Genomic DNA, 27363 nt, shown 5'->3' with positions numbered 1-27363 from the left:
TAGGGACCCCAGAAGGTCATCTAGTCCAACCCCCTGCTCGAAGCAGGACCAATTCCCAGTTAAATCATCCCAGCCAGGGCTTTGTCAAGCCTGACCTTAAAAACCTCTAAGGAAGGAGATTCTACCACCTCCCTAGGTAACGCATTCCAGTGTTTCACCACCCTCCTAGTGAAAAAGTTTTTCCTAATATCCAATCTAAACCTCCCCCACTAAACCTCCCTCCCCAGAGGATGGAGCTGGGCTGTTCCCAGGGGTGGCAGATGGCAGAACAAGGAGCAATGCTCTCAAGTTGCAGGGGGGGAGGTCTAGGCTGGATATTCGGAAACACGATTTCACGGGGCGGGGGGTGAAGCGCCGGAATGGGATCCCTGGGGAGGCGGTGGGCTCTCCATCCTTAGAGGCTTTTAGGGTTTTTGACAAAGCCCTGGCTGGGAGGAGGACGCGGGTACCCAACAGGCGGGGGCGGGGGGGGGGGGCAGCGTTGATGTTGGCGCTGCTGTGAGCCGGGGGCGGGACTGGAGGGCTCCTGAGGTCCCTTCCAGGCGGGGGCGGGGGGGGGGGGCAGCGTTGATGTTGGCGCTGCTGTGAGCCGGGGGCGGGACTGGAGGGCTCCTGAGGTCCCTTCCAGGCGGGGGCGGGGGGGGGGCAGCGTTGATGTTGGCGCTGCTGTGAGCCGGGGGCGGGACTGGAGGGCTCCTGAGGTCCCTTCCAGCCCTGGCCTTCGCGGAGTCCAAACGCTGGAAACCCCTTGGGGCCGGGGGGGCTGCCGCAGGCCTGGTCCCGGCACCAGCGCCGGAGGGGCCCGCGTTTCCTCTCGCCCGCCGGGGGCGCCTCTGAGGGAAGCGTCGCGCGGGGCCCGCCGGGGCGAGCGGGTCTGTGCGGGCGGCTCGCAGCCCCGGGCCCCCCCGCGCCGTTAGGTAACCGCGCCCCGCCCCCTTGCACACGCGGGAAGGGGAGGCCCCGCCCCCGCCCCCGCCGGGGAGATGCCGTTGGCCGAGGCCGCGACGCTCGGGGCTGAGGAGCCGCTCGCCCGGCAGCGGACGCAGGTCAGGCGGTTGGGGCGGCCGGGGCAGACCGGCCTCTGGGGCGCCTCTTCCGCCCTCAGCGCCGCCCCGGGGACCACCCCGGCTGGGCTCGCTGCGCCCGGAGCGAGCCCGGCCCGGGGGCGGCCGCCGCCCCGCTCCCTTCCCCGGCGGCAGCGCCCTCCGGCCGCAGCGGGGGCCGCCGGGCCGGGCCCGTTCCTCGGCAGGCTCCGCTCCCTGGCGTTGGGCGCGCCTGGGGGGCGGGGAGCGGCTCCGCCGCCTTTGTACAGCGCCGGGCACCCACGCGCCGCTGAGCCAGAGCGGGCCGGGGCCGGGGCCCCCCCATCCCGGGTGCGAGGGAGGAAACCCAGGCAGCAGTTGCGTGGCCTGGAGGAAAGAAAACGCCGCGGCTGGGCGGGTCGGGGCGGGTCTGCGCGCGCGGTGCACCTGGGTCGGGCGGGGGGCGGCTCTCCCCGCCGCCCGGGGTCTCGGCCGTGCCTGGCCCCGGAGGACGGAGGGCCACAGCCCTCTGCGAGCCGCGGGGCCGAAGCCGGGGCGATGTTTCCATCCCCGTGTTGTAAGCGCTTCCTGGCCACTGCGTCGGAAGGAGCTGCCGGCGATGCTTGTTCTGTGAGCAGGGACCCACCAAGCGGCTGGGAAGGGCCCTTCCTTTTGGGAGGAAAGCTCCACGCCTTGGGCTCCGCCTATAAGGCAGGAGAAAACCCAGCAGCAGGATTTTATTTTTTTTTTTTTTTTTACACTGAGGCGTTTGTGTATTTAATATGCCACTGGTTTTCGCATGATTTGTGCCTGGTGCCAGTCCTGTGGAGACAAGTTACAGGAGCGGAGCTCGAGTGCAGGTTTCGGAGGAGCAGCCCTGTTAGTCGGTACCCGCAAAAAGAACAGGAGCGCTTGTCGCACCTTTAGAGACTAACGCATTTATTTGAGCACAGTATGCTTCATATTTTTCTCTACGTCATTTGTGTAGGAGCACACCCCTAAAGACAACCCCGGTATGAGCTATGTATCAGAAAAAGCTGAGCGAAGAGCAGCTTTTGGAAAACAAGTGAAAGTTCTTCTCACCCCCTTATCCATGGAAGAAGAGAAACGCAACAAACGTCTGCCCCAGAAACGCTTACTAGAAAAGTTTTCTAGTACTGAAGGGCCTTCAGAAAGAGAACCAAAAGTCAAAAAATCCCGCGATGATCCCACAAGTCAGCAAATAAGAGATGTATCCTACAAGGCTTCTTCCAGTCCACAAGGAGTAATCCCCAGTATGTCTTCACTTCATCATAAAAGTAGGATGGTGTCACCCACAAACGCCTCAGTTACAGTTGATCATGATTCAGAAAACAATTGGGATACAGACAGTGAAGGAAGTAATTCCGATGTCTCTTATGTGGTAAGAAACCAAACATTTTTTGTGACTATATTCTCTTTTGCTTTTAGCTTCCTCTGTATATTCTTAGCCTAGCCCTCAATTTCTGTTGTTTGGCATCTTTTACATTTTGAAACTTCAAGTATTGATGATTTTGTAAACGAGGAACTGTTTGCCCCCTAGAAAATAGCAAAAGGAATAAAATTATTGTACTGTTTTTAAGGGAATGCAATTATTTTACTTCATTTTTTTTAAAGGTAGAAAAAGAAGACCATGTTTTTCATAATTATTCAATATAAGTTATTCATTTTTACATAGCCCTCCGTTTTAGATCTTTTTCTTAACCATACATATTGGCTGTAGATAAATATTAGTATAGTTAACATAATTAATCTTGACAGTCTGTAATGTATGAGAGACTATTTCTTTCAAGCAGTCATAGCTAAACAAAATCCCGACAGCAAAAATCCAACCTAAGGTCTTGATCCTGCCACTGACTCCACATGGGCCTTCCTGAGTAGTATCAGTTTCAGGATTGGCTCGTAAAAGTTTTGTTACCAGAAAAAGAAAATTATTCTATTTTATTATCCTATTGACCAGTATTGTCTTGTCATTTCCTTGTACTCTGTCTGTCTAGCCATCTGTTGTCTCTTCTCTTAAGCTTAGATTGTAAGCTGTTTCGGGCAGAGTCTGCCTTTTTGTTCTGTAGTTGTACAGGATTTAGTACAGTGGGTTCCTGGTCTGTCACTAGGGCTCCTAAGTGCTATGGCAATCCAAATAATAATTTTCAGACTGTACCACATTTCCCTTTTTCTCTAAGGTACCAAGAAATAACACACCGCTTACTCCATTTGCATCCAGTATTTTGCTTATGAATATAACTGAAAGATGTATATCTGAATAACTCCACTCTTATAAAGACTTTAGTTACCTTTAGTTCTAAAAAGGACTCAATTTTTCTATAAACAATACCATAGACAACTATTATAAGACAGCCTAATATCTGTATTGTTGTACATTTCAGTGTTGTATAATTGCCTCAGGCTTTCATTTCTTATTTATCAATGTAATATTAAAGATATTATTGAAATAATTTTAACATCCATAAAGAACTTTGAGACTAATCTTTAACACTCCATCTTCATAAGTGTGTGCCTGAGCTGAGTGTGCAAAACACTCCTATCCTGATACAAAACCAGCTTGGCTTCGGTCAATATGTGCAATTAAAGGTTTTCTAAAGTTACCATATTGACTAGCTCCCCCACATTTTTCTTCAGATCTTCTTCAAAACTCAGCAGGTGTGCCTTCAAGAAATTTTAATTCAGTCACCATTCCTTAAATATCAGTCTCTGGGGCTGGTCTGTTTTATCCTTTCCTGTTGTGGTGTATCTCTTGGGGGGTGGGAGGGAGAATGCTTCTGCAGCAGGGTAAAACAAAGAATCCGCAGCTTCTCTTTGTATTAAGGCAAAATATAAATTGATATTCATGTTTGTGATTGGACACTTTCTGGCCACACTGATGGAGCTCTCTTAAAGCAGTACTGCCTAGGAGTTTGGTGTAATGTGCCACTTTTCCCCTGTTCCTCCCTATTCTGTTTTAACCAGTTTGTCAACTTTCTAGTGTTTTGTGCCTTTTTGCTTTTAATGACCGCATACTTTAACAGTTGTTTGGAAATGGAGGAATGTCAGGTACTCCTTACTATAAAGTAACATTTATTGTAAGAGAAGTTTGGAACCTAAAAAAAAAAAGGCCATGCAACTTTGTACAGTGCTTTATTTTCTCAACAGTCCAGGCCTTTTTTGTGCACTCTGTGTAATATCCTAAACATTATCCTACAGAGTAATTGCTTTTATTTGTTTGTGCAGGATGGATCTTCACAGCTGTCAGCCTATGAAAGAAAAAGACTAAAGAACATTACAGAAAATGCTAATTTTTTTGCTTCTCTAAAGCTGCTTGAGGTTTGTATGATGTCTCCCTAGAATAAGAATAAAATTGTCACTCTAAACATAATAGAAATTGCCATACTAAAACTGACCCATAGTTCATTTAGTTATGAAACATGTCTCTAACAGTGGCCTATACCAGATGCTTGAGAGAGAGGCATAAAAACTTCACAACTGACTTTGCAATGATATATTGCAATGATCTCCCACGGTGATCTGATTATACTTTGCATACTTTTTGATAGGGCTCTATTTTTTTTTTGAAGGTGGGATTTAATTCATTAATATGTATAAAGTACTTTAAATTATGGAAAGCATTATAAGTGCTGTGTATTATACTGCTACACAGTGGAGGAAGTAATCCAACAAATTAAAGTAGTGACATTTTAAATGTTATCTACAGACACGGGTCCTGCTCTTCCTCTCCTTTCCAGGTTCCTTCTCTCTCCTGTGTTCTGTTCTGTTCTCCCTCATAGGTCCACTCTTGCATTAAGGAGTAAGCTCCTTCCTTGAAAGGTCACTCCTTTATTCACCCAGAGCTGGTTCTGCGCAGTCTCTGCTGTTCGTTCTCACAACAGAGCTAGAAAAGCTGGAGATGGAACTGTTCAGTCCCAGGCGCAGAGGCACAGAGAGCCCTAGCTGGGAGGAAATAGGGCTTATGCTCACCAAGACTCAACCTCTGTGGTTGGGGTAGGAGGGAGTGACTTGAAAAAATCTCCCCAGATGTCTCTGAAGAGCTCAGCGGAGACAAGTTTAAGCCCCTCCCTCCCTCCCCCCCATGTAGCACATTGGATTCCTTCCTACCTGTGTACACAAACCACTCTAAAATTCCATATGTCTAAAGAAATAAAACACTGAACAAGCACTCGGCTGTCCCCCAATTTGGACTTTATCCCTGCAGTTGTATGCTGAATTCAAGTCCCATAGTGATTATAATTATAGTGAATTAAACTGCTGATATTTCAGCTTTTATATATCTAATCCTCTTACGAGTCTTATTCATAAATTCAAAATCTAATATAAGTTTTTATATATTGGCATCTCTTTTAAAATATGATTTCTGTTCAAAGTCACTTTCTCTGGTGCTTCTTGTTTAGGATTTTGTTTTTCTTATCACTGCAAGATGTATACAGCTGTAGAATAGCAAGATGGACTGTATTCTGTTCTTGTTTGCCATCTACATTATTCAGTGAATTTTGTTGGTAGTGGGTAACAACTTGAAAGAACAAGAGGTAGAAACAACTCAGTTTGAGTTTCAGATTTACTCTTTAGTTTGTAGAATTGGAAGTTAGGAAAATTTGACTGGTAAACTGAACAAGTCAGATAATTAATTGAGAGAATAAACACAAAAATTGTAATTTTTAGTCACTTCATAATCACTAGTTTCCTTTAGTTAACTGCATTGCACAAAAATATTCCAAAAAAACCACTTGTTCATCTGACTATATTTCTTACATTTCTACACTTTTCTTTAAAGTCAGCTGCAAGACTTCGCAAAATGGCAACCAAAGGACAATCTCATGGAATCAAAAGGTAAAATAACATCAATATTTAAACAAAAATAAAAATCAACATTTTTTTGCTAATTCTACTTTTTTCATTATATATGTATGCAGTACATATTTAAATCTTGATCTAGGCCAGGGTTTCTCAAATGCGGCCTCCAGGGGCTTGTCTTGTGGCCACAGCCTTCTGGACTGTGATGGGGGACAGGGCAAAGCAGTGGCCCCTTCCCCGAGGCTGCCAGCAGGGGTTGGGTCCTGCCCCCTTCTGGAGAGACAAATGCTGGAGGAGCAGGCTGCTAGTGAGTTCCTCACCTTCCCTGGGGTGCCATCCATTCTCCTCTTGTCCCCCCATCCATTCTCCTCATTGCCTTTGGCCCTCAACGGTACTGTACCCACCTCCCCATCCAGGGCTTAATTTGTCCCTGGGCTTGCCAGGGCTGCGTAAGTCTTCTGCGTGTGAAAAGTAATATTTGTATGTTTGTTAATATCACTTTTCACAACAGCAGACTTAATAGTTAGCAAGTCTTTAAAAAAGCAACCCAAAACACACAATAAACAACAACAGCAAAAGACAAGAACCTGCAAAGCACCTTATTTGTGTTTCTGTTCTGTTTAGTTCCAGTAAAGAATAGAGACAAGTGTACATTATTTTTGAGTCTGCAAAAAATACCAACATAAATAAATTGGAATGATTTGGACATGTATATGTGCATATTTATTTCTGTCTTTCCTAAACTTAATTAGGAATTTTAGTTAAAATTGTAACAGCGGTCACCAGCAAGAGTTGGTGGCTGCACTCTGAGGCCGTGAGAACCCCTGATCTAGACCACCAATTACCTTAAACTGTCCATGTGACTTCTCCATTGGTAGGTTTTCACTTAATGTATTTCTGTACCTCATCCTTTTTTTTTTTTTTTTTTTTTTTTTTTTTTTTTAAGAGAAGTAATGGTAGTATGAATGTCTTTCTGGTCAAAATAGCATGAAAGTAGCAATTGTATTTTCAGTGAGATTTCAAGAGCAACTTGTTCTTATAGAATCATAAAATTTAAGGCTGGAAGGGACCTCAAGAAGTCATCTAGTGTGATATCGAGCTTGACGGCTAAGAAGAAAAAAATCAGTCTGATAATGGAACAAAGGGAAAGGGAGCTGGAGAGGAAAAAATTGAAAGGATAAAAGGGAACATTAGGTATAGGTATAATAAGTATAGAAACACTGGCATTAAGTAAAAACAGGAAAACAAGCTACAGGACAGAGGAATAAGAAGAAAATAAAATACAGTATGGAAGACGATGTAAAGGAAGACTAGTGGATAGAATGGAGGCCTGGAGAGAGACAGATTCAACATGTACATTTCAGTAACTGTGGGGTTGGCAAAGTAAAGGCGTATGTGTTAACGGGGTGTATTAGGGCATTGCTGAAAGAGGTCAGAGCTAAGCTTGCATGGGCAACCTTAACTTTGCATTTCCTGATTTCAGAAATTTTGGGTTTTGCTCCACTCACTGTTCTGCCACAGGATGACATACCCCCAAGCAGCTTTAAATTAGTTGTTTGCCACTGAATAAATAGCTAGAGTTGGGGAGCGAGGAGAACAGGGAGAAGGTAGATCATAACTGAAAACCAAAAATGTAATAAAGGTAAACATTCCTAGACAACAAAAAGAACGAGGAGTATTTGTGGCACCTTAGAGACTAACAAATTTATTTGAGCATAAGCTTTCGTGGGCTAAAACCCACTTCATCGGATGCATGCAGTGGAAAATACAGTAGGAAGATATAAGTAAATACACAGAGAACATGAAACAATGGGTGTTGCCATACCCACTACAACAAGAGTGATCAGTTAAGGTGAGCTATTATCCGCAGGAGAAAAAAAACCTTTTGTAGTGATAAACAGGATGGCCCATTTCCAACAGTTGATAAGACGGTGTGAGTAACAGTAGGGGGGGAAATAAGCATGGGGGAATAGTTTTACTTTGTGTAATGACCCATCCACTCTCACAGCAAATCTGGTGGCTGAACTTTGTCCTCACCCATAACTATTTCACATTTGGGGACAATGTATACCTTCAAGTCAGCGGCACTGCTATGGTTACCCGCAAACTGGACACCATTAAATTAGGCTTGAATAAAGACTGGGAGTGGATGGGTCATTACACAAAGTAAAACTATTTCCCCATGCTGCTTTTTCCCCCCTACTGTTACTCACACCTTCTTGTCAACTGTTGGAAATGGGTCATCCTGATTATCACTGCAAAAGGTTTTTTTTTTTTCTCCTGATGATAATAGCTCACCTTAACTGATCACTCTTGTTGTAGTGGGTATGGCAACACCCATTGTTTCATGTTCTCTGTGTATAGACTTCCTACTGTATTTTCCACTGCATGCATCCGATGAAGTGGGTTTTAGCCCACGAAAGTTTATGCTCAAATAAATTAGTCTCTAAGGTGCCACAAGTACTCCTCGTTCTTTTTGCTGATACAGACTAACACGGCTACCACTTTGATTCCTAGACAACGTAGACTAAAGACATAATGTGGTGTAGTAATTCTTTTGTAGGTAAACACCGTTTGGGATGGCCTAAGTATACTTGGTCCTGTCTCAGCACAAGGGGCATGGACTAGACAGCCTCTTGAGAGGGTCCCTTCCAGCCCTACATTTCTATGATTCTGTGAGCAAAACACATTTCTAGAATGAATCAAAGCTATTTGTGATATTAGTCTGGGTCAGAGTTCTGGAAATAAAGATCCAAACCTATTTTGGATTTCTTTACCACAGGAACTCATGGCTTATTTGAATATATATTGTTTGACTATTTCCATTCCTCTAGAGTTAAGCCCAAAAAGACAGAAGCTGAGACAGTACGTCGAAGATCTATGCGCTTACAAAGAGTAGATCCATCAGGAGTTCCATTGCCAGAAATTCCAGCACAGCCAGAACCAGTAATTGATGAATATGTAAGATGGTGAAGGAAAAAAGAAGAAATACAGTACAGTGCATATTTGGCAGCTTTATGAAAACATGTTAGATTTTTATTTAGAGATATTGAAATTTTTAATAAATCTGAATGGGTTTGGCTGTGATAATACTTATCCCTAATTGGCTAAATAAGTTTTATTCGATAACCTGGAGATACTTGAGAAGTTTTTCATGCAGCCAATAGTATGGGTCAGATTCTTCCACCCGTGTTCATGTTGAGTAGTACTTTGTTCCATGAAGAGCCCCATTGGCTTCTATGGGACTTCTCAAGAGCAAGAACAGGAGAATATGGCCCTGTGAAAGTGATCTAGGGTTGTGCAGAAACAAAGTAAATTCTATTCAAAATGATCTCAACAGAGCATGCTCTGAGAAGTTCTATTGAAAGTAAATCTGATGGTAGAAGTGGAGTGTGCAATAGTTAATTCTGTGTTCTGTGGCTCAAGCTGAAGATATAATACTTTCCCACTTCTGCATAACATTACAGAATCTTGATAGAATGTAATGTATGCTCAGTAATTCATAGATTCAGCTGTGGCAGCGTTAATTCATATTTTTCTTGTTCGGGTTTTGTGTTTTCAGCATACCTTGAATCTAACTTTTCGTTAGCTTATTTTTTTCCTGAGACATGTACTACCTTATTTGAGGAAGTTATACAGCAACATGTAAAACTGTATTCCTATGTGAGCTGATAATTTAGGTTTTTTGCATTACTACGGAAATAACGCTAAATTTCTGCAACATATAGTTGTTGAAGACGATGCTTCTCGGAGTCGGGAGAAAAGGAAAGGGTATAGGAGGCTACCTTTTTACACACTTGTATTTACTATTTCCTGCCCTTCCTTCCTGGAATAAGATATATTTTGATATGAATTTCTTTTTATGCACATTTTAATATCTTGAAAGGATAGATTTATGTTTGTGGCATATATAATTGCTGAATAGCTCCCTTTGCTTATCCATTTTTCTAGTTGAATGAACTGGTTGGGAAGCTGTAAAAGATGCACAGGGTATTTAACATAGTTTTTGCCTTTTAAATAGCCTCAGTTGCCACCTGGACCTCTTCCAATGGTACCTACAAATCAGAATAAGAGCAGTGAATTAACGGATGGGTTTCTGGATACATGGACAAAGATAAGTCAGGTATCCGTCAGAATTCACTAATTTTTTGGGGCATTTAGCCTGAGCTCATAATAACTTTGCCAGTAAATATGTGCCCAAATTTAACTGGTACTTTTTCCCCCTGTCTTACAATGCAGATAAACCCTAATGATACTGAAAAACACATATGTAACTTAGAAAGGTAATCTATAAACAACTTATTTCTGTCAATTTTAACTTTTTGGCGGGAAATATCTAACAATTTAATGATGTTGCCTAGATACAAAGCCAGTCTGAGTCATATGATCCTGAGTGAAGATGCTGTTACAAAAGTTGTCAAAAATAGAATATATTCTGTGGCTATCCATCCTTCTGAAAGCAGGACCTTGGTGGCAGCCGGAGACAAGTCTGGACAGATTGGTCTTTGGGATTTGGTAAATTGCTTGTGTGATATCTCTTTGGGGGAGGAGAGGGTTGTGCTTAGGATTCATTTATTGGGAATCGTATGGGGTGGGAAATCAGATAACTGGTGAGAACGATTTTAGTAAATCTGATTAGTAGACCGTTACTGAAATGCGGTTCCAGTGCTAAGGAGGTAACATCTATGAGACAATACAGTTTTGGGGGGGTAGGCAATATAATCTTTATGTGCATGAGATTGGGATGATGGCAATGAGGGAATCATGTCATCTCAACTAGTGTAAATAAAATTGTTATGCCATCACACACTATCATGCCTTTATTTATGCTACATTGTCTCTCTCATCAACAGAAGTTGGTCCAATAGAAGATATTACCTCACCGACCTTTCTCTCACATTGTAGAACATTATTGAAAATTTGTTAGCAAATCAAAACTACTATTTTTCATATCACCTTGACTCTGAAATCAACTTGTCTTACTTATTCCTACAATCAAAGTTCTTGTCCATGTCTTTCTCTTGTGACTTGATTATTGTAGCTTCTTTCACTTTGGCCTCCCTGACACCCGCATCGGCTCCCTCAGGTTCATACAGAATGAAGCTGCTAGTATAATCTTCCTTGCACACTGTTCTGAATGTTCCAGCTCTCTCTCTGTCTACTCTAGCACTGTTTTTTTCAAATGCATTACATTCCAGTTTCTTGTCCTCCTCTTTAAGACCCTTCACAATTCTGCCTTTTACTACTTATTTGCAAATATCTTGTATTGTGTCACCATCCTCTCTGTTCTGCCATAGATGCCCATCTTAAATGCCCATTTCTCTCTTCTGCAGCTGTTTGCTCTTCCTTTCATGCTGTCCCTTATACATGAAGCCACCCTCCCTGACTTAGTGTGTAAAGCTACTGCCCTTCATGTCTTAAAAACCTTCCTCAAAACCCATTTCTGCCTTGATGCCTCCAAGAAATCAGTCAGCTAATCTTAGCTAGATTAAGAAACTCAAAGATAACTGAATAATACCAGCTATGTATAGGGTTAAAAAAATCTTCATAATTTAGAACCATCAAGTTGTGCCAACCAGTGTTGTTACATGACGAGGCGAAGTATGATCCAGTGGTTCTGATGCCAGCTGTCCCAGGTCCGGTTCTAAGCTTTGCCATAGAGTCACCCTTTGTGGCTACAGGCAATGCATTTAGAGTGAAATCCTACCTCCATTGAAGTCCGTGGCAAAACCCCCTTTGACTTCAGAGGGGCTAGGACTTTACCCTTTAGTCTCTCTGTGCCTCAGTTCCTCACCTATAAAATGGGAATAATAGTACTCCCCTACTTGACAGGGATGTTATGAGGATAAAAATGTTAAAGATTATAAAGTGATCATGTACTAAAGTAATGGCAGACCCACAAGATAGTTGATCTCTTAGGTACCTATTTTCATAACGCTTGTCCTCCTTTTCTTCTGTTTGTTAGAATTGTTACGTTGTCTTAAATTCTAAGAGCAGAAGCTATATCTTTATATATGCTTGTATAGCCCCCTGCACAACATGGTTATATTCTTGATTGGTGCCTTTGGTCATTGCTGCAACACACACAAATAATACAGGCCATGGAGTGACACACAAAAAAATGGGAATAAATTGTAAAACCCTCTAAAAATGACCTAATGTAATTTTTCTCTATATCTGTGTTCAGTGTCCATCAAGGATAGGACAAATTTAGTTTGCAGTAAGGGAGATTTGGTTTGGATATTAGGGCAAAACTTTCTAACTATACGGCTAGTTAAGCACTGGAACAAGTTACCTAAGGAGGTTGTAGAATCCTCATTCTTGGAGGTTTTTAAGAACAGGTTAGACAGAGACTTGTCAAGGATGGTCTAGGGATATTTACGCCTTCCTTATCATGGGGGAATGGACTCTAGATGACCTCTTGAGGCCCCTTCCAGACCTACGTTCTATGGTTGTATAATATTGTAAATCAACAGAACAAGAAACAAATGCTTTTGCCATAAGCCTGGAATCTCCCGTCTCCAGTGGAATAAGGCAGAAATTATCACATTACCACATACAGTTGTGTACATTAGGCCTACAGAATTATCATAATGTGCTTGGGCAACAAGACCTATTCACCCTCTTACTCCAAATGACTAATGATAAAGGAAAAGCAAATGCTACTTTAACCTCCTCTGGAAAGCTCATCCACAAGAGAAGCTTGTGTCACTAATTAAGATGTAATAGCTGTCTTAGTTTTCTCTGAATTCAGTCTAGGTTTACTGAAGGTAGCTCAGTTTGGGGGCAAAGAATAACATCCATAGAAGGAAGTGAGTACCGGAACCAAAAAATAAGCATTTGACTGTATTTTAAATTTTGATTGGATGCTGTAGTGGTATTAGCGTTATTAGAAGATAAGATGTAGGAAAGTTTTACTGTCCAGTTTTTAATTCCCAAATTGAATGTAAACCAATTCTAGCAATAAAAACAATATGATGAAATAGAACTTTACATTATAGCACCTAAATTTTGTTAGTCTCTAAGGTGCCACAAGTACTCCTTTTCTTTTTGCGGATACAGACTAACATGGCTGCTACTCTGAAATAAGTTATAGCAGAAGTTGTAGCTCTTACTCTCTGGGAGGTATAGTAATTATGAAATTGACAGTAAATGTCTAGCTCATGTAACTAAGCCTGTTGTACAGTGATGAAAAGGATGAGGGGAAACAAAGCATAGGCCTGTCAGTAGTATGTTGAACTGTAAATTGTGAGCAAAATCCTGCACTATGCCCTCAGGCAGAACTCATTGACATCAATGGCTGTTTAGCCTGATCAAGGGCTCCAACGACTTGCCTCAGAGAGGCTCAGATAGGGCTACATTTGCAATTTGGACTACTGGAAGCAGTCTTGTTCTATTAGTTTACCTAGCAGAATGAATTTATTGCTGTATGCAAACATTCAGAAAAGATTAGGAAAAAGCAAATCAATATTAGTTGTGATACAGAATTGAGACATAAGTAACTTTTTGAAAGAGCAATAAATGTAAAAGTAGAAATGACATGGTTAATTTAACATTGTGTTAATTAAATCTTTTTATTTTCAGAACTCTAAATCTGAAGATGGAGTATATGTCTTTATACCACATAGTCAACCAGTAAGCTGCATGTATTTTTCTCCATTTAATCCTGTTCATTTGCTATCCCTGAGCTATGATGGAACAGTACGATGTGGAGATGTTACCAGAGCTATCTTTGAAGAGGTGAATGTTCATGCAGTTCCATTATGTATAAGTCTCCTTATGAATCTATCAATATATATAGCTATGAAGTATATTCAGCCACTTAATACCAAAAATAATTTGTTAGCTCCTCGGATTGCTGGAAAGTTTACCAGTATTCCCTCATAAGGCAACATAAAATAACCATAAAAAACATTTTCATAAAAATACAGTCCAAAAAAAAAATATGGAAACCACATAGCCAATCAAATATCTGGAAAATTTGCCTTGTTTTTGATTTGACTGCGGTGTTTTAAGAAAACATCCTCATAACATGTCATGGACACCCTCTTTAACTTATTCTCACTAAGGAACTCTGTTTCATGTTAAAATGAGTTTCATCTGCATCTATGTGACTATTTAACCCAGTAAATCTCTTCATTTTTTTTTAAGAGTATATTTTAAAGCAGCAAATTAACAGTTTTTCTTTAGAGGAGCTCTGAAAATATCAATCATGGTGCAACGTAAAACTCCTGTTAGCTTAATTGTTCTCACCCATTCCCCAGACAACTGCTTAGAACTCCACAAAGGGGCCAAGTGACACATAACATCCTAGCTTTGTGGATCCTGGGAAGAGATTTGCAATTCTTCTCTCCTGTTTGCCTGGTCCTGGCTTCTCATGGTCACATGGCTTCTACAAGAGGAGTGCTGCCATTGGCCAGGCTCCCCTGGCGGGCACAGTAATGAAGTCTTAAATTAATGTTGCTTAAAGTACCATTACCTTAACTGTGGATAATGGCCACTATGCTGGGAGACTGGCATGGACAAAGGCTCGTTCTGAGCTTGTTCCTCAAATTCCATGGAGCCTGATCCTCCTTGGTGCACCCCTGGGCCTGGGGTGGGGACAGCCAGTACTACCCATTTCAGTACCCGACTGAGATTTGCTTGGTGAGTCTTTCCTTTGCTTGTGGAAATAGTTGGATGACAAGACCTTATGTGGGAGTTATAAATACTTTGCATTCTGTTCAGTCTATTGTCCAAAATACCCTATATAGAGACACTTTCTGTATTCCACCTGCTCTCATGAAAAAGCTACTTAAATGGATCACTGCTGCTGTTTTAACTGATGTTACTAGCATAATTCAGTGTGAAAGGACATAGCTGTAGTTAAAGCAGATTACATTCTATTGTATACTTCAATTGCTGTGAAGTATCAATATGGAAATGGTTGATTAGTTTGATTTTATTTTTAACCAATTATACATTGCTTTACATAAATGCCTGTTTCATACTTAGGTGTATAGAAGTGAAGAAAAACGCTTTTCTTCCTTTGACTTCTTGGCAAACAATGCCTCCACGTTGGTGGTAGGACAGTGGGATGGTGACGTGGCTATTGTGGACAGACGGACCCCAGGAACCTCTTCTGAACTTACTGCAAATGTTAATGCAAAGACAACAAGAACTGTCCATGTTCATCCAGTGAACAGACAGTATTTCATTGCTGCTGGTGCAGTGTATGTACTTCAAAATGTATTACAGTGACTTGTGCTTTCAGAACTCTGTGCAGCGGTTTCACAGGAAGGCCTTGGGAATCAGCTGTAAATGGGATCGGTTTGGGGAGAGCGATCATCTACTGATATTTATAATAGGGAAGTTAATTTTTTAACTTAAATATGTATATTCAAGGTTTTTCTGATCATTTAGGAAAACGTTCTACAAAGAAACTTAAAATCTGATATAATTTGGCTTTCCCTAATATTTTGGTGTTGGGAGTAAGAAAAGGACACTATGCGACACTTCAGTTTTGGGAAAAGAGGATTAAAAGTACTAGCACACCCGCAGTTGTCATTTTCATGGATGGTGCCACTTCAAAAATAATGAGTAGCATCTTTTTTTAGGCTTCAGAGGAGCAGCCGTGTTAGTCTGTATCTGCAAAAAGAAAGGGAGTACTTGTGGCACCTTAGCGACTAACCAATTTATTTGAGCATAAGCTTTCGTGAGCTACAGCTCACATCCTTGGGGAAATAAAGGCTTTTGGTAATGGCTTATGAAGGAATTGACATTTGTAATTACTGTTTGCCTTGTGAGTGGTTTAGGGCAGGCTGTACTATACATTCTAGCTCTTAAAAGGCAATTATTATTATATTTAGGTTTTTTAAGGTGCAGCTAGTACACTCTGTTCCTCCACTTACATGGAAGTGAAAACTGAAAATTTAAATTTTAAAGACTATGCAACTACTTGACTTTAGAGTAGTTAGTTAGTTAACTACTTAACGTTCCATAATGATACCTGTTCTAAAATGGCGCTGTGTGTGTCTTGCAGGAATGTTTGCATTTTTGATACACGATACCTGAAGCCTAATGAAAACAAGCCCATAAGCTTTCTCAGTGGACACACAAAGAGTGTTGCTTCTGCGTATTTCTCACCTATTACTGGTAACAGAGTGGTAACAACGTGTGCTGATGATATGTTGAGGTAAGGGTGTGGGAAGGAAGAGAATACAGAAGTACAATTCACTGCCTAATATTTGTTCTTGATAGCTTTTTCTTTACATTTTTAAGTAGAATTTCTTGTAATAGTTTTTATAACTAATGATTTCTTTGCTTACATTTTTGCCCTCATTTCTCTTTAGAACCTACAACTGTGACCATAAATAGACACAGTGATAGGGCTAGCTTTTAAAAAACCTGGTTAATGAGTCCACGTATAGCAGTTACAAGCGCTGAGGTCCTGAATTTCTTCAGTGTTCCTGCTAAAAGTCTGACAAAAGAACTGGTGTTTTTATATGTTGCCTAGAGGTGGATAAAGCATATGACATAATTAGGACTGAAATTGTCGTGGGGACTGTGTTTTTTAAAAAGTCTCACTTTTCATGCTGTCAGTTTGTGATCATTATTTAAATAATCTGGACATCTAAGTATCTGATTACATCCACAAATCGGGTACTTAAATGTTTAAGTAACCTAAATTACATCACAGAATAGTAGGCACAAAATGGGAGGCCTGGTTAAGGCTGAAAAATCAGGCCATATACAAAACTGTCTGTGTTTTAAAAACAAAATCATATTCTTTCAAGAATGTATGCAATAGTCATATCGCTATAACTGACATGTCAGAGAGAGGAGGATGAGAAGACAGTGAAGAGAGCAAAGAGGAAAGCGCAGCAGGCCTCAAGTTGTAATAGTGCACTGGCTTCATCTTCTGGCCCTGTGCTTTACCCCGGGATATTCATGGCAAAAACTATTGCTCAAGAATTGGACTTTTCAGCCACTTGCGATGCTGCAGCACAACAGACAGTAACTGAACTGTGGTGGTGCTTACACCGTCATGGTTCAGAATGGATGGTTGCTATTAATTCATAAATTACGTGTATATATTAGATACTAAGTCTGTGTAGACGGGAGGAAATGCAGCTACACAAATTCTTGTATATTCCTTGCAATACATCTTTACAGCTCCATATGCACAACAGATATTCAAAGACCTACTCTTAAAAAGTAGGGTGTGATACGGAACCAACCCAGTAGTAAAGACTTCTTAAATCTTTGCAGTTTGAACAAGACAAACATAGAAGTTCAGCTATTCCAGATATATTTTCAAAGGAGCATATTAGTACTGGGTGGGGGTCTGTGTGAGCTTTTTACATCCGGTAACCCTCTACTCCATAGGCTTTGGAGCCAGGAATGGGCACCAGCGCTTTCATAGACTAAGGTTAGAAGGGATCATCATGATCATCTAGTCTAGCAGCTCTCAACCAGGGGTCTGGGACCCCTGGGGGGCCGTGAGCAGGTTTCAGAGGGTCCACCAAGGGGGGTTGGCATTAGACTTGCTGGAGCCCAGGGTAGAAAGTTGAAGCCCCGTCGTGTGGGGCAGAAGCCTGGGGCCTTGAGCCCCACCACCTGGCTGTGAAGCTGAAGCCTGCACAACTTAGCTTTGCGGGGCCCTGGGCAGTTGCCCTGCTTGCTATCCCTAACGCCGGTCCTGACTCTTAATCTACTGGATATGCAGAAAAACAGTTGTGGCACGGGTGGGCCATGAAGTTTTTATAGCATGGTGGGGTAGAGTGTGGAGAGGGGCTTTCAATGCAAAAGGTTGTGAATCCCTAGCCTCTGACCTCCTGCACATTGCAGACCACAGAACCTCATCCATCCACTCCTGTAATAGACCCTAACTTGAGGCTGAGTTACTGAAGTCGTTTAATCATGATTTAAAGACTTGAAGTTAGTTAACTTTTTTTTTTTTGGCTGGGATAAACTTGAGTGGTGCTGTGACCCCACATGCCAGGTCCCAGTGCCACTCACTTAGATTTGGAGGGTGTGGGTGTAGGGGCTCATGGGCCAGGGGCGTTAGGTTGCTGGTGTGGTAGGGCACCTGAGAGGGGAAGAGGAAGATCAGGTGGAGGAGCAAATCTTTGCCTCCCCCTACCCCAGTTTAAATTGCCCTCTGCAGCCCCTGCTCCGCTCTAATGTTATAAGGTAACAAACTAAAGTAATTCTGTTCAAAAATACAAAAATTTGCTTTAGAATGCGTATCTATTAATGGAATCAGGACTTTAACACCTATCCCTAAATTGGATTTCACAAGTACAGAACCTATTACTGTATTCCAAAACTTGTATTGTCTGATACCTGTAAAATGCCTATGTATATAGTCAGGAAAATCTTGTTTTTATTATTGTGTGTGTGTTTATATATAGTTTTATGATTTGCTTTACTTCACAGAGTCTATGATACCAGCTCTTTATCATCTACGATTTCTGTTCTCACTGCTGTCAGGTAAGGCACATATACTAGTGCTAAGGATCTTGCCTTTTCTGGCTGCTTTGAGTTGCTGTAAAGCTAGCACAACCACTTGGTGGAGAGAGCCGCCAGGTAGCAGAGAGCTGTCATAGTGGCTTTTACTGTGAAAAGGGGGCATGGCGGGGGCTTGCCCTAAACCTGGTGATTCTCCAGCCACTAGAACAGCTATTGGTGTCCTAGGCAGCTGCATAAGAGAGAGCAGCCCTGATGCTGTTCTTTATTAGACGGAGGACTAGCTTTGGTCCTCAGCTAAACCCAGGATCAGGGTTGTATATAGCCAGCTTTGAGTCCACTAGATTTGTGAGGAGGCTTTTAATATCTTTCTGTGTAACTAGAGTATTAAAGCCTGTTATGTCCCTGTACTTTTGAGAAGTTTTCTCATGTTTCAGGGTGTGGTCTCATAGGTGTTTCTTTTTAAAATTATTTTGTAATTCTAAAAATATTTTGCAATTGAACAAGATACTCAAAGCAACACATTTTGATAATAAAGGGCACTGCTTATAAATGGAGATATCTATCTTTTCCTTATTCCCTTTCCTTCATTCCTGCTTCGCCCAGGCTTAAAGCTTGCAAATCCTTTCTGTGAACAAGAAAGGCGGGACTCCCTCCATCATATCAGTCATTGCCACCTCTGGGGTCACTGAGGGGTTGGTATTAATATGGCTGGCCTGAAAGTTTAAAATTTTGCATTTTTTAAAAGGCCTTAATGGTTTTCCCCTGGATTTGTATCAAGACAATTCCAGAGCTTGAGTACCTTTTACAAATAGTTGCTTATTATGTCAGAAGATCTCTTGCTACACTTTTCTTGCCTTTAGTTCTCCTTTTTGTCCTGTTACAGTCCCTTCCTCTAGGTCTGAGAGAGGAAAGGGGTGGCTCTTATCATTAATGTACACTTCTCCTCTGATCTGTTGAGGAGTAGTGTTGAACAGTTCTGAAAAGTACCATTCCCAAACTAGCTGAATATGATGATGGCTAGAAGGTGAGGATAGACGTGTGGCTAATGGATGCTCTAAACAAGAGCACCTGAAATGGCAGTATTTAAATATGCAACTTACTAAATTCAGTGTTTGATTTTTATGTTTTCTTTCATTTTTCTGAATAGACATAACAATAACACAGGACGCTGGTTAACTAGGTTCAGAGCAATATGGGACCCTAAACAGGAAGACTGTTTTGTGGTTGGCAGTATGGCACGCCCAAGGCAAATAGAAATCTTCCAGGACACTGGTGAACAGTTACACTCTTTTTATAATGTAGATTACCTTGGCTCTGTTTGTTCCATCAATGCTGTGCACCCTACAAAGAATATCTTAGTGGGTGGTAACTCCAGTGGTCGTCTCCATGTTTTCAAGGATTGAAAAAGTTGCTGAATTTTTTTCCTACATAAAGTATGTTTGTTTCTCAGGACAAAAATATGCATTACAAGGTTTTAAATTACATTTTATTAATTTGGAAGCATTCTGTATTCTTTTTTTAATAAGTTACAAATATTAAATCTGTAGCAATCCTACTACACCAACCTATGGTGAGTTGTGTGTATCCAAGTATGGGAGAAGCAGCATTCATAATAAAAAGTCATATTTCCTAAAGCCATTTTAAGTATGACCTTTTAACAAATATTTATCATGTATAGCTCTAACATTAGACCTTTTCTAGATTGGGCCTCAACTTGCTTTTTAGATGTAATACATCATGATTGTGGTTTTTCTGAAATTTATCTTAAGCTTACTATACAACATAGTCTGTGTTTCAGTAAAACATATCCGTTTAGTAAAATGTCTGACGTGCCAGGAAATTTTACTCCCAGAATTGTTTAATATGGGTGTGTGTAAATGAATGTTGTCAGGTGCATTAAGAATTGGGTGAAGACAACGATAATAAATAGCAATACATTGAGTTGATCAGTTGTTTTGAGATGCTGCATTAGGTGGGAACTATAATTTTACTTAACGTCTTCACTGATACTTGGAAATGAAAGTAAACAGCACTTTGATGAAATTTCACAGATAATATTGGGAGATGTAGAGCTGGGGGTCATTGTGTGGGTTCATTATTATGGTAGCACCTTCAAACTTGTCTCTGGGATTAAGGTCCCATTGCTGGAAGCACTGTGGATATGTAACAAAGACAACAGTCCCTGCCCCAGAAAGTTCACATTCTAGACGTAGGCTAGGACACAAGTGGTCTAAATACAGAGAGGATGGGGTGAGTTGAGAGGATGAGGTAACAATAAAATAAACAGGGTTTTGCAGAAAAGCACAAATCACACATTGTTGCTTGCCTAATGGTTTCACTGTAAAGTTGACAATAGTTAAGGTTGCAGCAGGATATTCCCTCTTTAAGGTGGCTAAGCTGTTGAATAATACAGTGGAAAGGATTGAGCCTTGCCCTTCTGCAGTTGAGGGATTTGGATCTGGGAGAACAACTGAGCATAAAGACTCTGAGTTCAGTCTGAGTGGAAAGACTTGAGCCATTCAGGATATTTCCATGCTCCTCTGCAGCTGTCTGGAGGCATGGTAGGTGTATATGGTGGTGAATAGTACTAAATGCCACAGAGAAGTCCAGGAGGAAGAGTAGATGCATACCACATAACTATGAATACCAAATGGTCTTCTACCAGATCAACAAGTCTGGCCTGACTGAGAAGGAACGATTCTACTGACTGCTGACAAGTGACATTGGAGTCAGTTTTTGCTAGCTTCTTGATTTTTAGCTTGTGTAGAAAAGATCTGTAGTTGTGACACTCCAGCATCACAAAGTAGTTTCTTTTAGTATTGGTTGTAGTATAGCATCTTTTAGTATGGATGCTAGATCGTCATCGCTGCCTTTGACAGGAGCAGTCCCTTTTAGGAAGGGGCTGCAGATGTTTCACTCTCTCTCCTTTAGCATCTGGCAGGGGGTCAGAGTTGCAGGTGGTGGCACTGACTGTTCTGTGTTTCCATGACGCTCTTGTGCGAATGGGCTCAAACTTTGGAAAGAGGGCATTGTGTTTCTGGTCCTGCTTTCACCTTCTTCTTGATGGCCCAAGGCTATCCCAGATGTGGGTGATTTCTTTTTTTTTCTTCTGGGAAGTAAGAATTCTTGGCAACAGGAGATAATGAGTTACCGGGCCGAGGGGAGATGGTCTGCATCAGACCTCTTGCCTGAGGCAGGTTCAGCCTCACTGCCCCATATTCTCAGACTGTGTTTTGCAGGATAGGACCGCTAAAACCTCTTTGCATAGACACCCCTACTCTGCTGTGGGCCACTGCTCACTGCCTGCCTCCCCTTTCCTTCAAGGGCACAAAGAGGCCTGGAAGGGAAGGAGTGGAGCAGCCTGGGCGCAGAGGAATCAAAGTGGCCACAGGCCTCTCGGCTCATGAGACGCTGTGGCTGAAGGAGTTTAGAGCTGTGTGGACACTTGCACTCGCCCTGCTTGGCCCGCTTTCACTTTCATTGATGTGTAAGCAGGTGCTGAATGAGCTCTCCCCTGACAGCTAATGGTGATCTGGGGGGAAAGACCTCAGAGCCGCCTCTCTGCAGAGACACACCTACTCTGCCCAGGGGATCAGCAGACAGACCTGCATTGCTGAAGTGATTGGTTTTGGGTTAAAATTCACTGTACTCATACAATAAGGATATTTCATTACCACTGCATTCAATATTAAAGACAGCAGGACTATACTTAGTGAGCCCTAATGGGGTGGGGGGGGGAAGGTGGTCACCCTAACTTTAACCTCTCTCATTGTCAGGAGTAGTGATGCCAAATGTAAGAGTCAGAGGGGGTATTTAAACGGGTCCACACAACCAGGCTTAAAGGTGCCAGAAGCCATTTGATCCTCCCCGTCACTGTTTGGAGACAGCTGACTAGACGCATTGTAGAGGCCTGGCTCCTTCTCAGTGATACGCTGGCCTACAGGCGCAAACCTTAGCCCTGGCACAGAGACAGCGCAAAAGAGATGGCAGCAGAGGTTCCCGGCTCTCCTGTGAAATCACTGATGAGCTGAGATCACTGAGAATGGGATGAACCCAAGAACACCGCTGCCACCATTACTGCTGCATCTCTGATGCTGGGGAGCCATGGCAGAGAAACTGGCAGGCCACCACCTCCATCCCTCAGGAACAAGAGGTGAACACCCCCAGACATGTCCCTCAGACCACACAATGAGTTGAAGTCCAAGGGATGAAAGTCTCTACCATGCCCCTCTTCTGGAAACCAACAGCACAAGGTGGGACTCAGACAACAAGGACACTGCCCAAGATACTATGGGGTGGGTGTTTTACTTCTTGGTGTTGTACTTTCAAATCCTGGTTGCAGGGTTTTCCCAAATTAATGCTGTTTTCATCTTTAAAAGTTTTCTTGTATTCTACATAGACTCGGTATTTGTGAGAGAGCTCTTGGAGGCACCCAGGGTGGTGGTTCGTTCCCCTAGATTACTGGAGAGGTTGGGGGCCAGGGTGAGTGAGTGTGTGAGCCAGCTCTGTCCTGTAAAAGAGGAACCTGTCGCTTGTTGCTGCCTAAACTACCTGGCAGAAGGGTTACACTGATTCACCCTGCAAACATAAAAACCTACAGTGTGATACAAAAGATCAGGCAAGTGTAATGGATACAAACCTTCATTGCTCAAGTCTAATACACTTCTGGTTTCAAGGGACAAGTGGGTCCTGCAAAAGTCAGCTGAAATGAGGTCACTTTAACACACCGTGTCACCACTCTGCTACACAATGACCTCTCCAGTGGGTAAGCAAAGAAGTTGTGCCATTTTCTGCCTTAAGTTCCCAGCCTGGCTTGGCCTTCACTCTTGAAGCTGGCTCTGTGAGCCGTTTTCAGTCCGGCTTAATTGCTGTTGGCTTCAAAATGCAGGTGCTTTGGTATTCACACTCTGCATGTAGGCTGCGTGTAATGAGTTTAACTGTGATCAGTTAGCCATGACTGGCCCAATGCCCAGCAGAACAGGAAGAGGGAGCAGAAGGTGATAGGTGTGCCTGTCTCTATGATGTGTTAGATTCGTCTTTCTCTATGGGGTCAGCTTCATTCAGGCAGCAGTGCATATTTATAATGTGCCTGAATCAGCTCTTTTGGTTCCGTTCCATGTTTCAAAGGATGGATTTTTAGAAAACGAGGATGAAGGCAAAATTGTTAGCCATGCAGATGCATAAAATGATACAGGGAGATCATGCTTGCATTAGGCTTATCTGTGTTTATAATTTTGGAATTTCTCTGCTTAAAAGGCCAAATTCTGCACTGATTCTCCCCCCCAAATGGGAAGTTAGTGTAAGTTAAAGGTGCAGAATTTGGACCCATTGTGTTTAAGGGCCAATTTCTTCAGTTCTTGATCAAGTAAAACTTGTTGAAGCAGTAAAATACTATCATCAGTCAAATGAGCAATTTATTTAAAAATAAAAAATGCCAACTCTTGTTTTCATGATACTTAAATATTTATTTAAATTTAAAAATACTTTTCATGGCACCAATGATTTTATGCTAACTACATATTGAATATGTAGAAAAAGGTACATTATTTTGGAGGGAAAAAAAGTAACTTACAGTATATGGCACATGAAAGGTTAACTTCTATGAAAACTAAGAAATTCACATTTTCAGGTATTTTTACCCTCTACTGCTTTAAAGATGCAGTACACTATTCTTTATTAAGAGTTTTGCTTCCTCTGATAGAAGAACTATCGAAATGACTTTTTCTACAAATGACAGATAAAACGAACAGCTAGCAAAACATGAAACATGGCACATAGAGGGGAAAAACCATAAGATTAAAAAATTACTAATTGTAATGGTTTTAGGATAAAATGCCAGGTGAAAACGGCAAAAGGTTAAACAAGGTGTGGTATTTATTACTATTCTAAAAGCAGACCGATGCAAAAGTTTTTCAAAGTTAATATTTCATATCTTGTGGTTTTTGAAAATGAAAATGTTTAAAGTGCAACACATTGGAGCTGCACCTGTCACTGAATGATAATGTATTGTTATGACAAACAAGTAGTATTAGCAATTAAAACAATGGAATACTGCATCTTTAACCTAGGATGAAAAACGTTTAGTTGAAGACTATCACTCACTGCATAGAAACACCATTTACAGACTGAGGTAGGAACACTACACTAAAAGTTAATTTTGCTATGTTGCATAAAACAGTGTATATATCCATGTAAAAATCTAGCCTTTCTTCTCCTGTGGTTGGCATTCACAACTTAATATTAAATTGAATGCAAAATCTTTTTCAGCTTTTCTGACAATCAAATGGCCATGGTTAATGTTTAAAGTAAAAATGACAAACTGCATTTAAAAAAAAAAAAAAGATCTGACAGACTAGTAAAATGGACCTTATTTATTGCAGTGACAAATAGTCTGAATCTAATTGACTTTGATTGTTCTCTATATTGATGATTGAGCATTTGGCAAAAAAGAACAATTGACCAGTTCAGGACGAAATCATAACTCATCTTCAAAGTGAATGGGGGGGGGGGGTGCGTGTGTACACGCACGCATCAGCACTGCTTGAACTCGTGTACAGAGATGGTTGATGGTGCAGAAAATGTAAATCGACTTTTAAAATTGGGTCTATGGCCTCGGCTTGCTTAAAATCTCTTCCCTGAGATGAAATGAAACTCTTGCTAGTCTGTTTTTATTCTGTTTTGTTAAATATGCCCAGCTTCACGAGAAACTGTACAGTAGTGATTATTGCTCCCCTTACAAATGGGCTGCTATTTTTGCCAAATAATAAGAGTCAAGTGTTCATGTCACAATAGAAATTAGTTAATTACACCTTTTCCCCCTAAGGACAGAGCTCATATTTGTCTTGGTGTTTTCCAGTGTTGTCTCCACTTCTGTAATTCTGCTCTTTACCTTTGAAACATTTCAAAAAATCTGCTGCTCTTTTTTCCAAAACTAGTAATGGGTTAATCTGCCATTAGAGTCCCATTCTACAAACAAGTTATTCTCAAAATAATTGGCTTACTCCAGTCATTTTGTATATCATGCTATGTTCATCTAATCCATAAAGTTAAAAAGACTTGATTAGTATCAATAACAAAATGCTATTTTGTTTAAAATATAGGTTTAACAGTTAGTTATTTTTTTATACAAAACACGCACAACTTTCTGAGGCAAAACGTATCCCAAATCATCAGGTATGATTCCTAACTACACACCCAGACTTTGTAGAACATAACTGAGTACATTTATCTACTCCCCCCGTATACTCCACTCCCACTGTCGTTAGGGATTTAACACCTCTATAGTAAACGCCACTGTGGTGCACTACAGGTCCAAGGCTTAACATATTCTGAAAAGGCCTAAGTGCTAGGATAGGACAGGTATTCACATCTTTCTATGCTATTTAAAGGAACAGACACTGCCACTCCTGGCTTCCCTGTTTCTTGCCCACTCTGTTGTTTGTGAAAACGTTTCTAAGTTGATAATGGTATTGTACCAGATCGCTTTCTAAGGACTAAGCCATTTGCCAGTTAAGAAGCTCTGGGTAGTAAAAGGAGGATCTCTAAAATACTAATTTGAAGGTGGAAGTGCTGTGCACAGAGGCAGTTTTAATAATGAAACAATCTACTAGCATTTAAAGTACAACTCAGTAGCACCATTACTAAAGCTCCTGCATAATGCAATATCTCTAGTCTTGGACTAGTGCCTCCGCTATGGGCTGGCACTAATCAGTAGTAATAAAATAAATTCCTCTTATTCAATACTTCCAAAGTAATACACACATCTATGAAAATTAACATCTTAAATTATTCTGCAAACTTCAAGGATTAAAAACTGAATGGTTGAATGCTTCAGGAAAGTGGAGCTCTAAATAAATGCGTTTTTAATCTGGCATAAATCTATCGCTTTCTTCTTCCAGGAACAAACCTCCTAGGGTGCAGTGTACTTTGATTCATGAAAGGAGGACTTAGTTTATGGGCCGATGGTGCCACGATGGGTCCCATTTGCTGGGAACTGGTAGCAGGTATCTTCTGAATCCACCTGGCTAGTTATTAGGAAGTCATGCCTTCAGGTGTCAATGAGCAGGCTCAGCACGGAGCGGACTTTGCAGGCAAACCATCGCCTGAGGGGACAAAAGTATTGATAATGGAATTGTTCAAACTCGGGGGTCTGGCGAATATCACGGAAAAAGGCAATGTCAAGGTCAGACTCGGTAAGGATGATCAGGAGAAGGAGCAAAACAAAGAGGAGTCCAACTGTCACAAGGAGCAAACGGAGGACACTTAAAACAAACTTATTCACCTGTGCAGCTTGTGTCCCGCCATTGCCACCAACACCCTGGCACAAGGCTTTGAACTCGCCTCCCATCTCATCAGCCTCAGTTGCAGTGGGTGTGTTGGCTTCGGACTCCTTTTCTTCTTCAATACTGCAGGGGGCACCATTGATCTGCCTGGAGAGCAGCATCAGCTCCAGGCTGTGTTCTGCCACCGGTGTGGGAAGCACGCTGTCTGCAGGGCTGTAGATCTCGTCAGAGATGACTGCCACTCTCTCGCTGCTCTCAGCTCTGCTGCTCCGCGAATGGGACATGAAAGCATCGCTGTGAGAGGCTGAACGCACGGGGGTCGAGTGAGCGCTGTCCCTCAGAGACTCCAGGCCTGGAGAGGGAAGGACAGCAGTGAGCGTGATGGGCAAGGGCTAGGAGGCAGAAGGGGGTTAGTGACTGGGTGTGGAGCCCTTCTCCTGTATAGACCAACTCTACGCTGCACTTACATCACACTCCAGGAGCTCAGACGGCTTCGCAAATATGAGAGCCACAAGCTGGGTCAGGCAATAACTTCTATTGGACCAGCTTCTGGTGCAGGGAGGAAACTTTCAAGCTTACACAGAGCTCTTCTTCAGGTCACGCATACAAAAGAACAAAGCCTGAGACACTGCCATGGAGGTCATTATTATCCCCATCTTATGGATGGTGAAAACAAAGCCCAGACAGGCTATGGCCTTACATTTTCCAAGGGTCTGCTAATTTTGGGTGTCCACAATGAGTGATCTGGTCTGATTCTCCATTCCTTTAACGTGTGGTTTTGTTTGTTT

General features: G+C 42.0%; 2 protein-coding genes across 11 annotated transcripts in view; one reads left to right on the top strand and one right to left on the bottom strand.

Moving 5' to 3' along the window:
* The first annotated feature begins 708 nt into the window (after positions 1-708).
* Positions 709-26296, top strand: WDR76 (WD repeat domain 76). 5 transcript variants are annotated; one of them, XM_084641245.1, is made up of 13 exons: positions 709-917; positions 2011-2424; positions 4266-4358; positions 5821-5876; positions 8675-8801; positions 9862-9963; positions 10080-10123; positions 10202-10355; positions 13425-13580; positions 14835-15052; positions 15862-16014; positions 18261-18314; positions 19441-19931. In XM_084641245.1, exons 2-13 carry the CDS (start codon positions 2038-2040, stop codon positions 19694-19696), a joined length of 1800 nt encoding a protein of 599 aa, XP_084497371.1. In that variant the 5' UTR covers positions 709-917; positions 2011-2037; the 3' UTR covers positions 19697-19931. The 5 variants fall into 5 exon arrangements, with proteins under 5 accessions (XP_084497371.1, XP_084497374.1, XP_084497373.1 ...); XM_084641248.1 differs by lacking the exons at positions 709-917; positions 19441-19931 and adding exons at positions 958-1046; positions 26192-26296; XM_084641247.1 differs by lacking the exon at positions 709-917 and adding an exon at positions 958-1046 and having other exon boundaries at positions 13425-13475.
* Positions 26262-27363, bottom strand: part of FRMD5 (FERM domain containing 5) — a gene marked incomplete at its 3' end in the record, with an annotated part of 291342 nt that continues 290240 nt past the window's right edge. For 5 of the 6 annotated variants that reach the window (XM_084641249.1, XM_084641250.1, XM_084641252.1 and 2 more), the window contains exon 14: positions 26341-26927. In XM_084641249.1, coding sequence (XP_084497375.1) covers positions 26341-26927 — 587 coding nt within the window. Of the gene's footprint in view, positions 26928-27363 lie in introns of all 6 variants that reach the window. The other variant, XM_084641253.1, reaches the window with a different exon arrangement.

This window comes from Lepidochelys olivacea (genome assembly GCF_965140295.1).
Source record: "Lepidochelys olivacea isolate rLepOli2 genome assembly, chromosome: 10".
Taxonomy (NCBI): Eukaryota; Metazoa; Chordata; order Testudines; family Cheloniidae; genus Lepidochelys; species Lepidochelys olivacea.
This window is presented reverse-complemented; position numbering and strand designations above follow the sequence as displayed.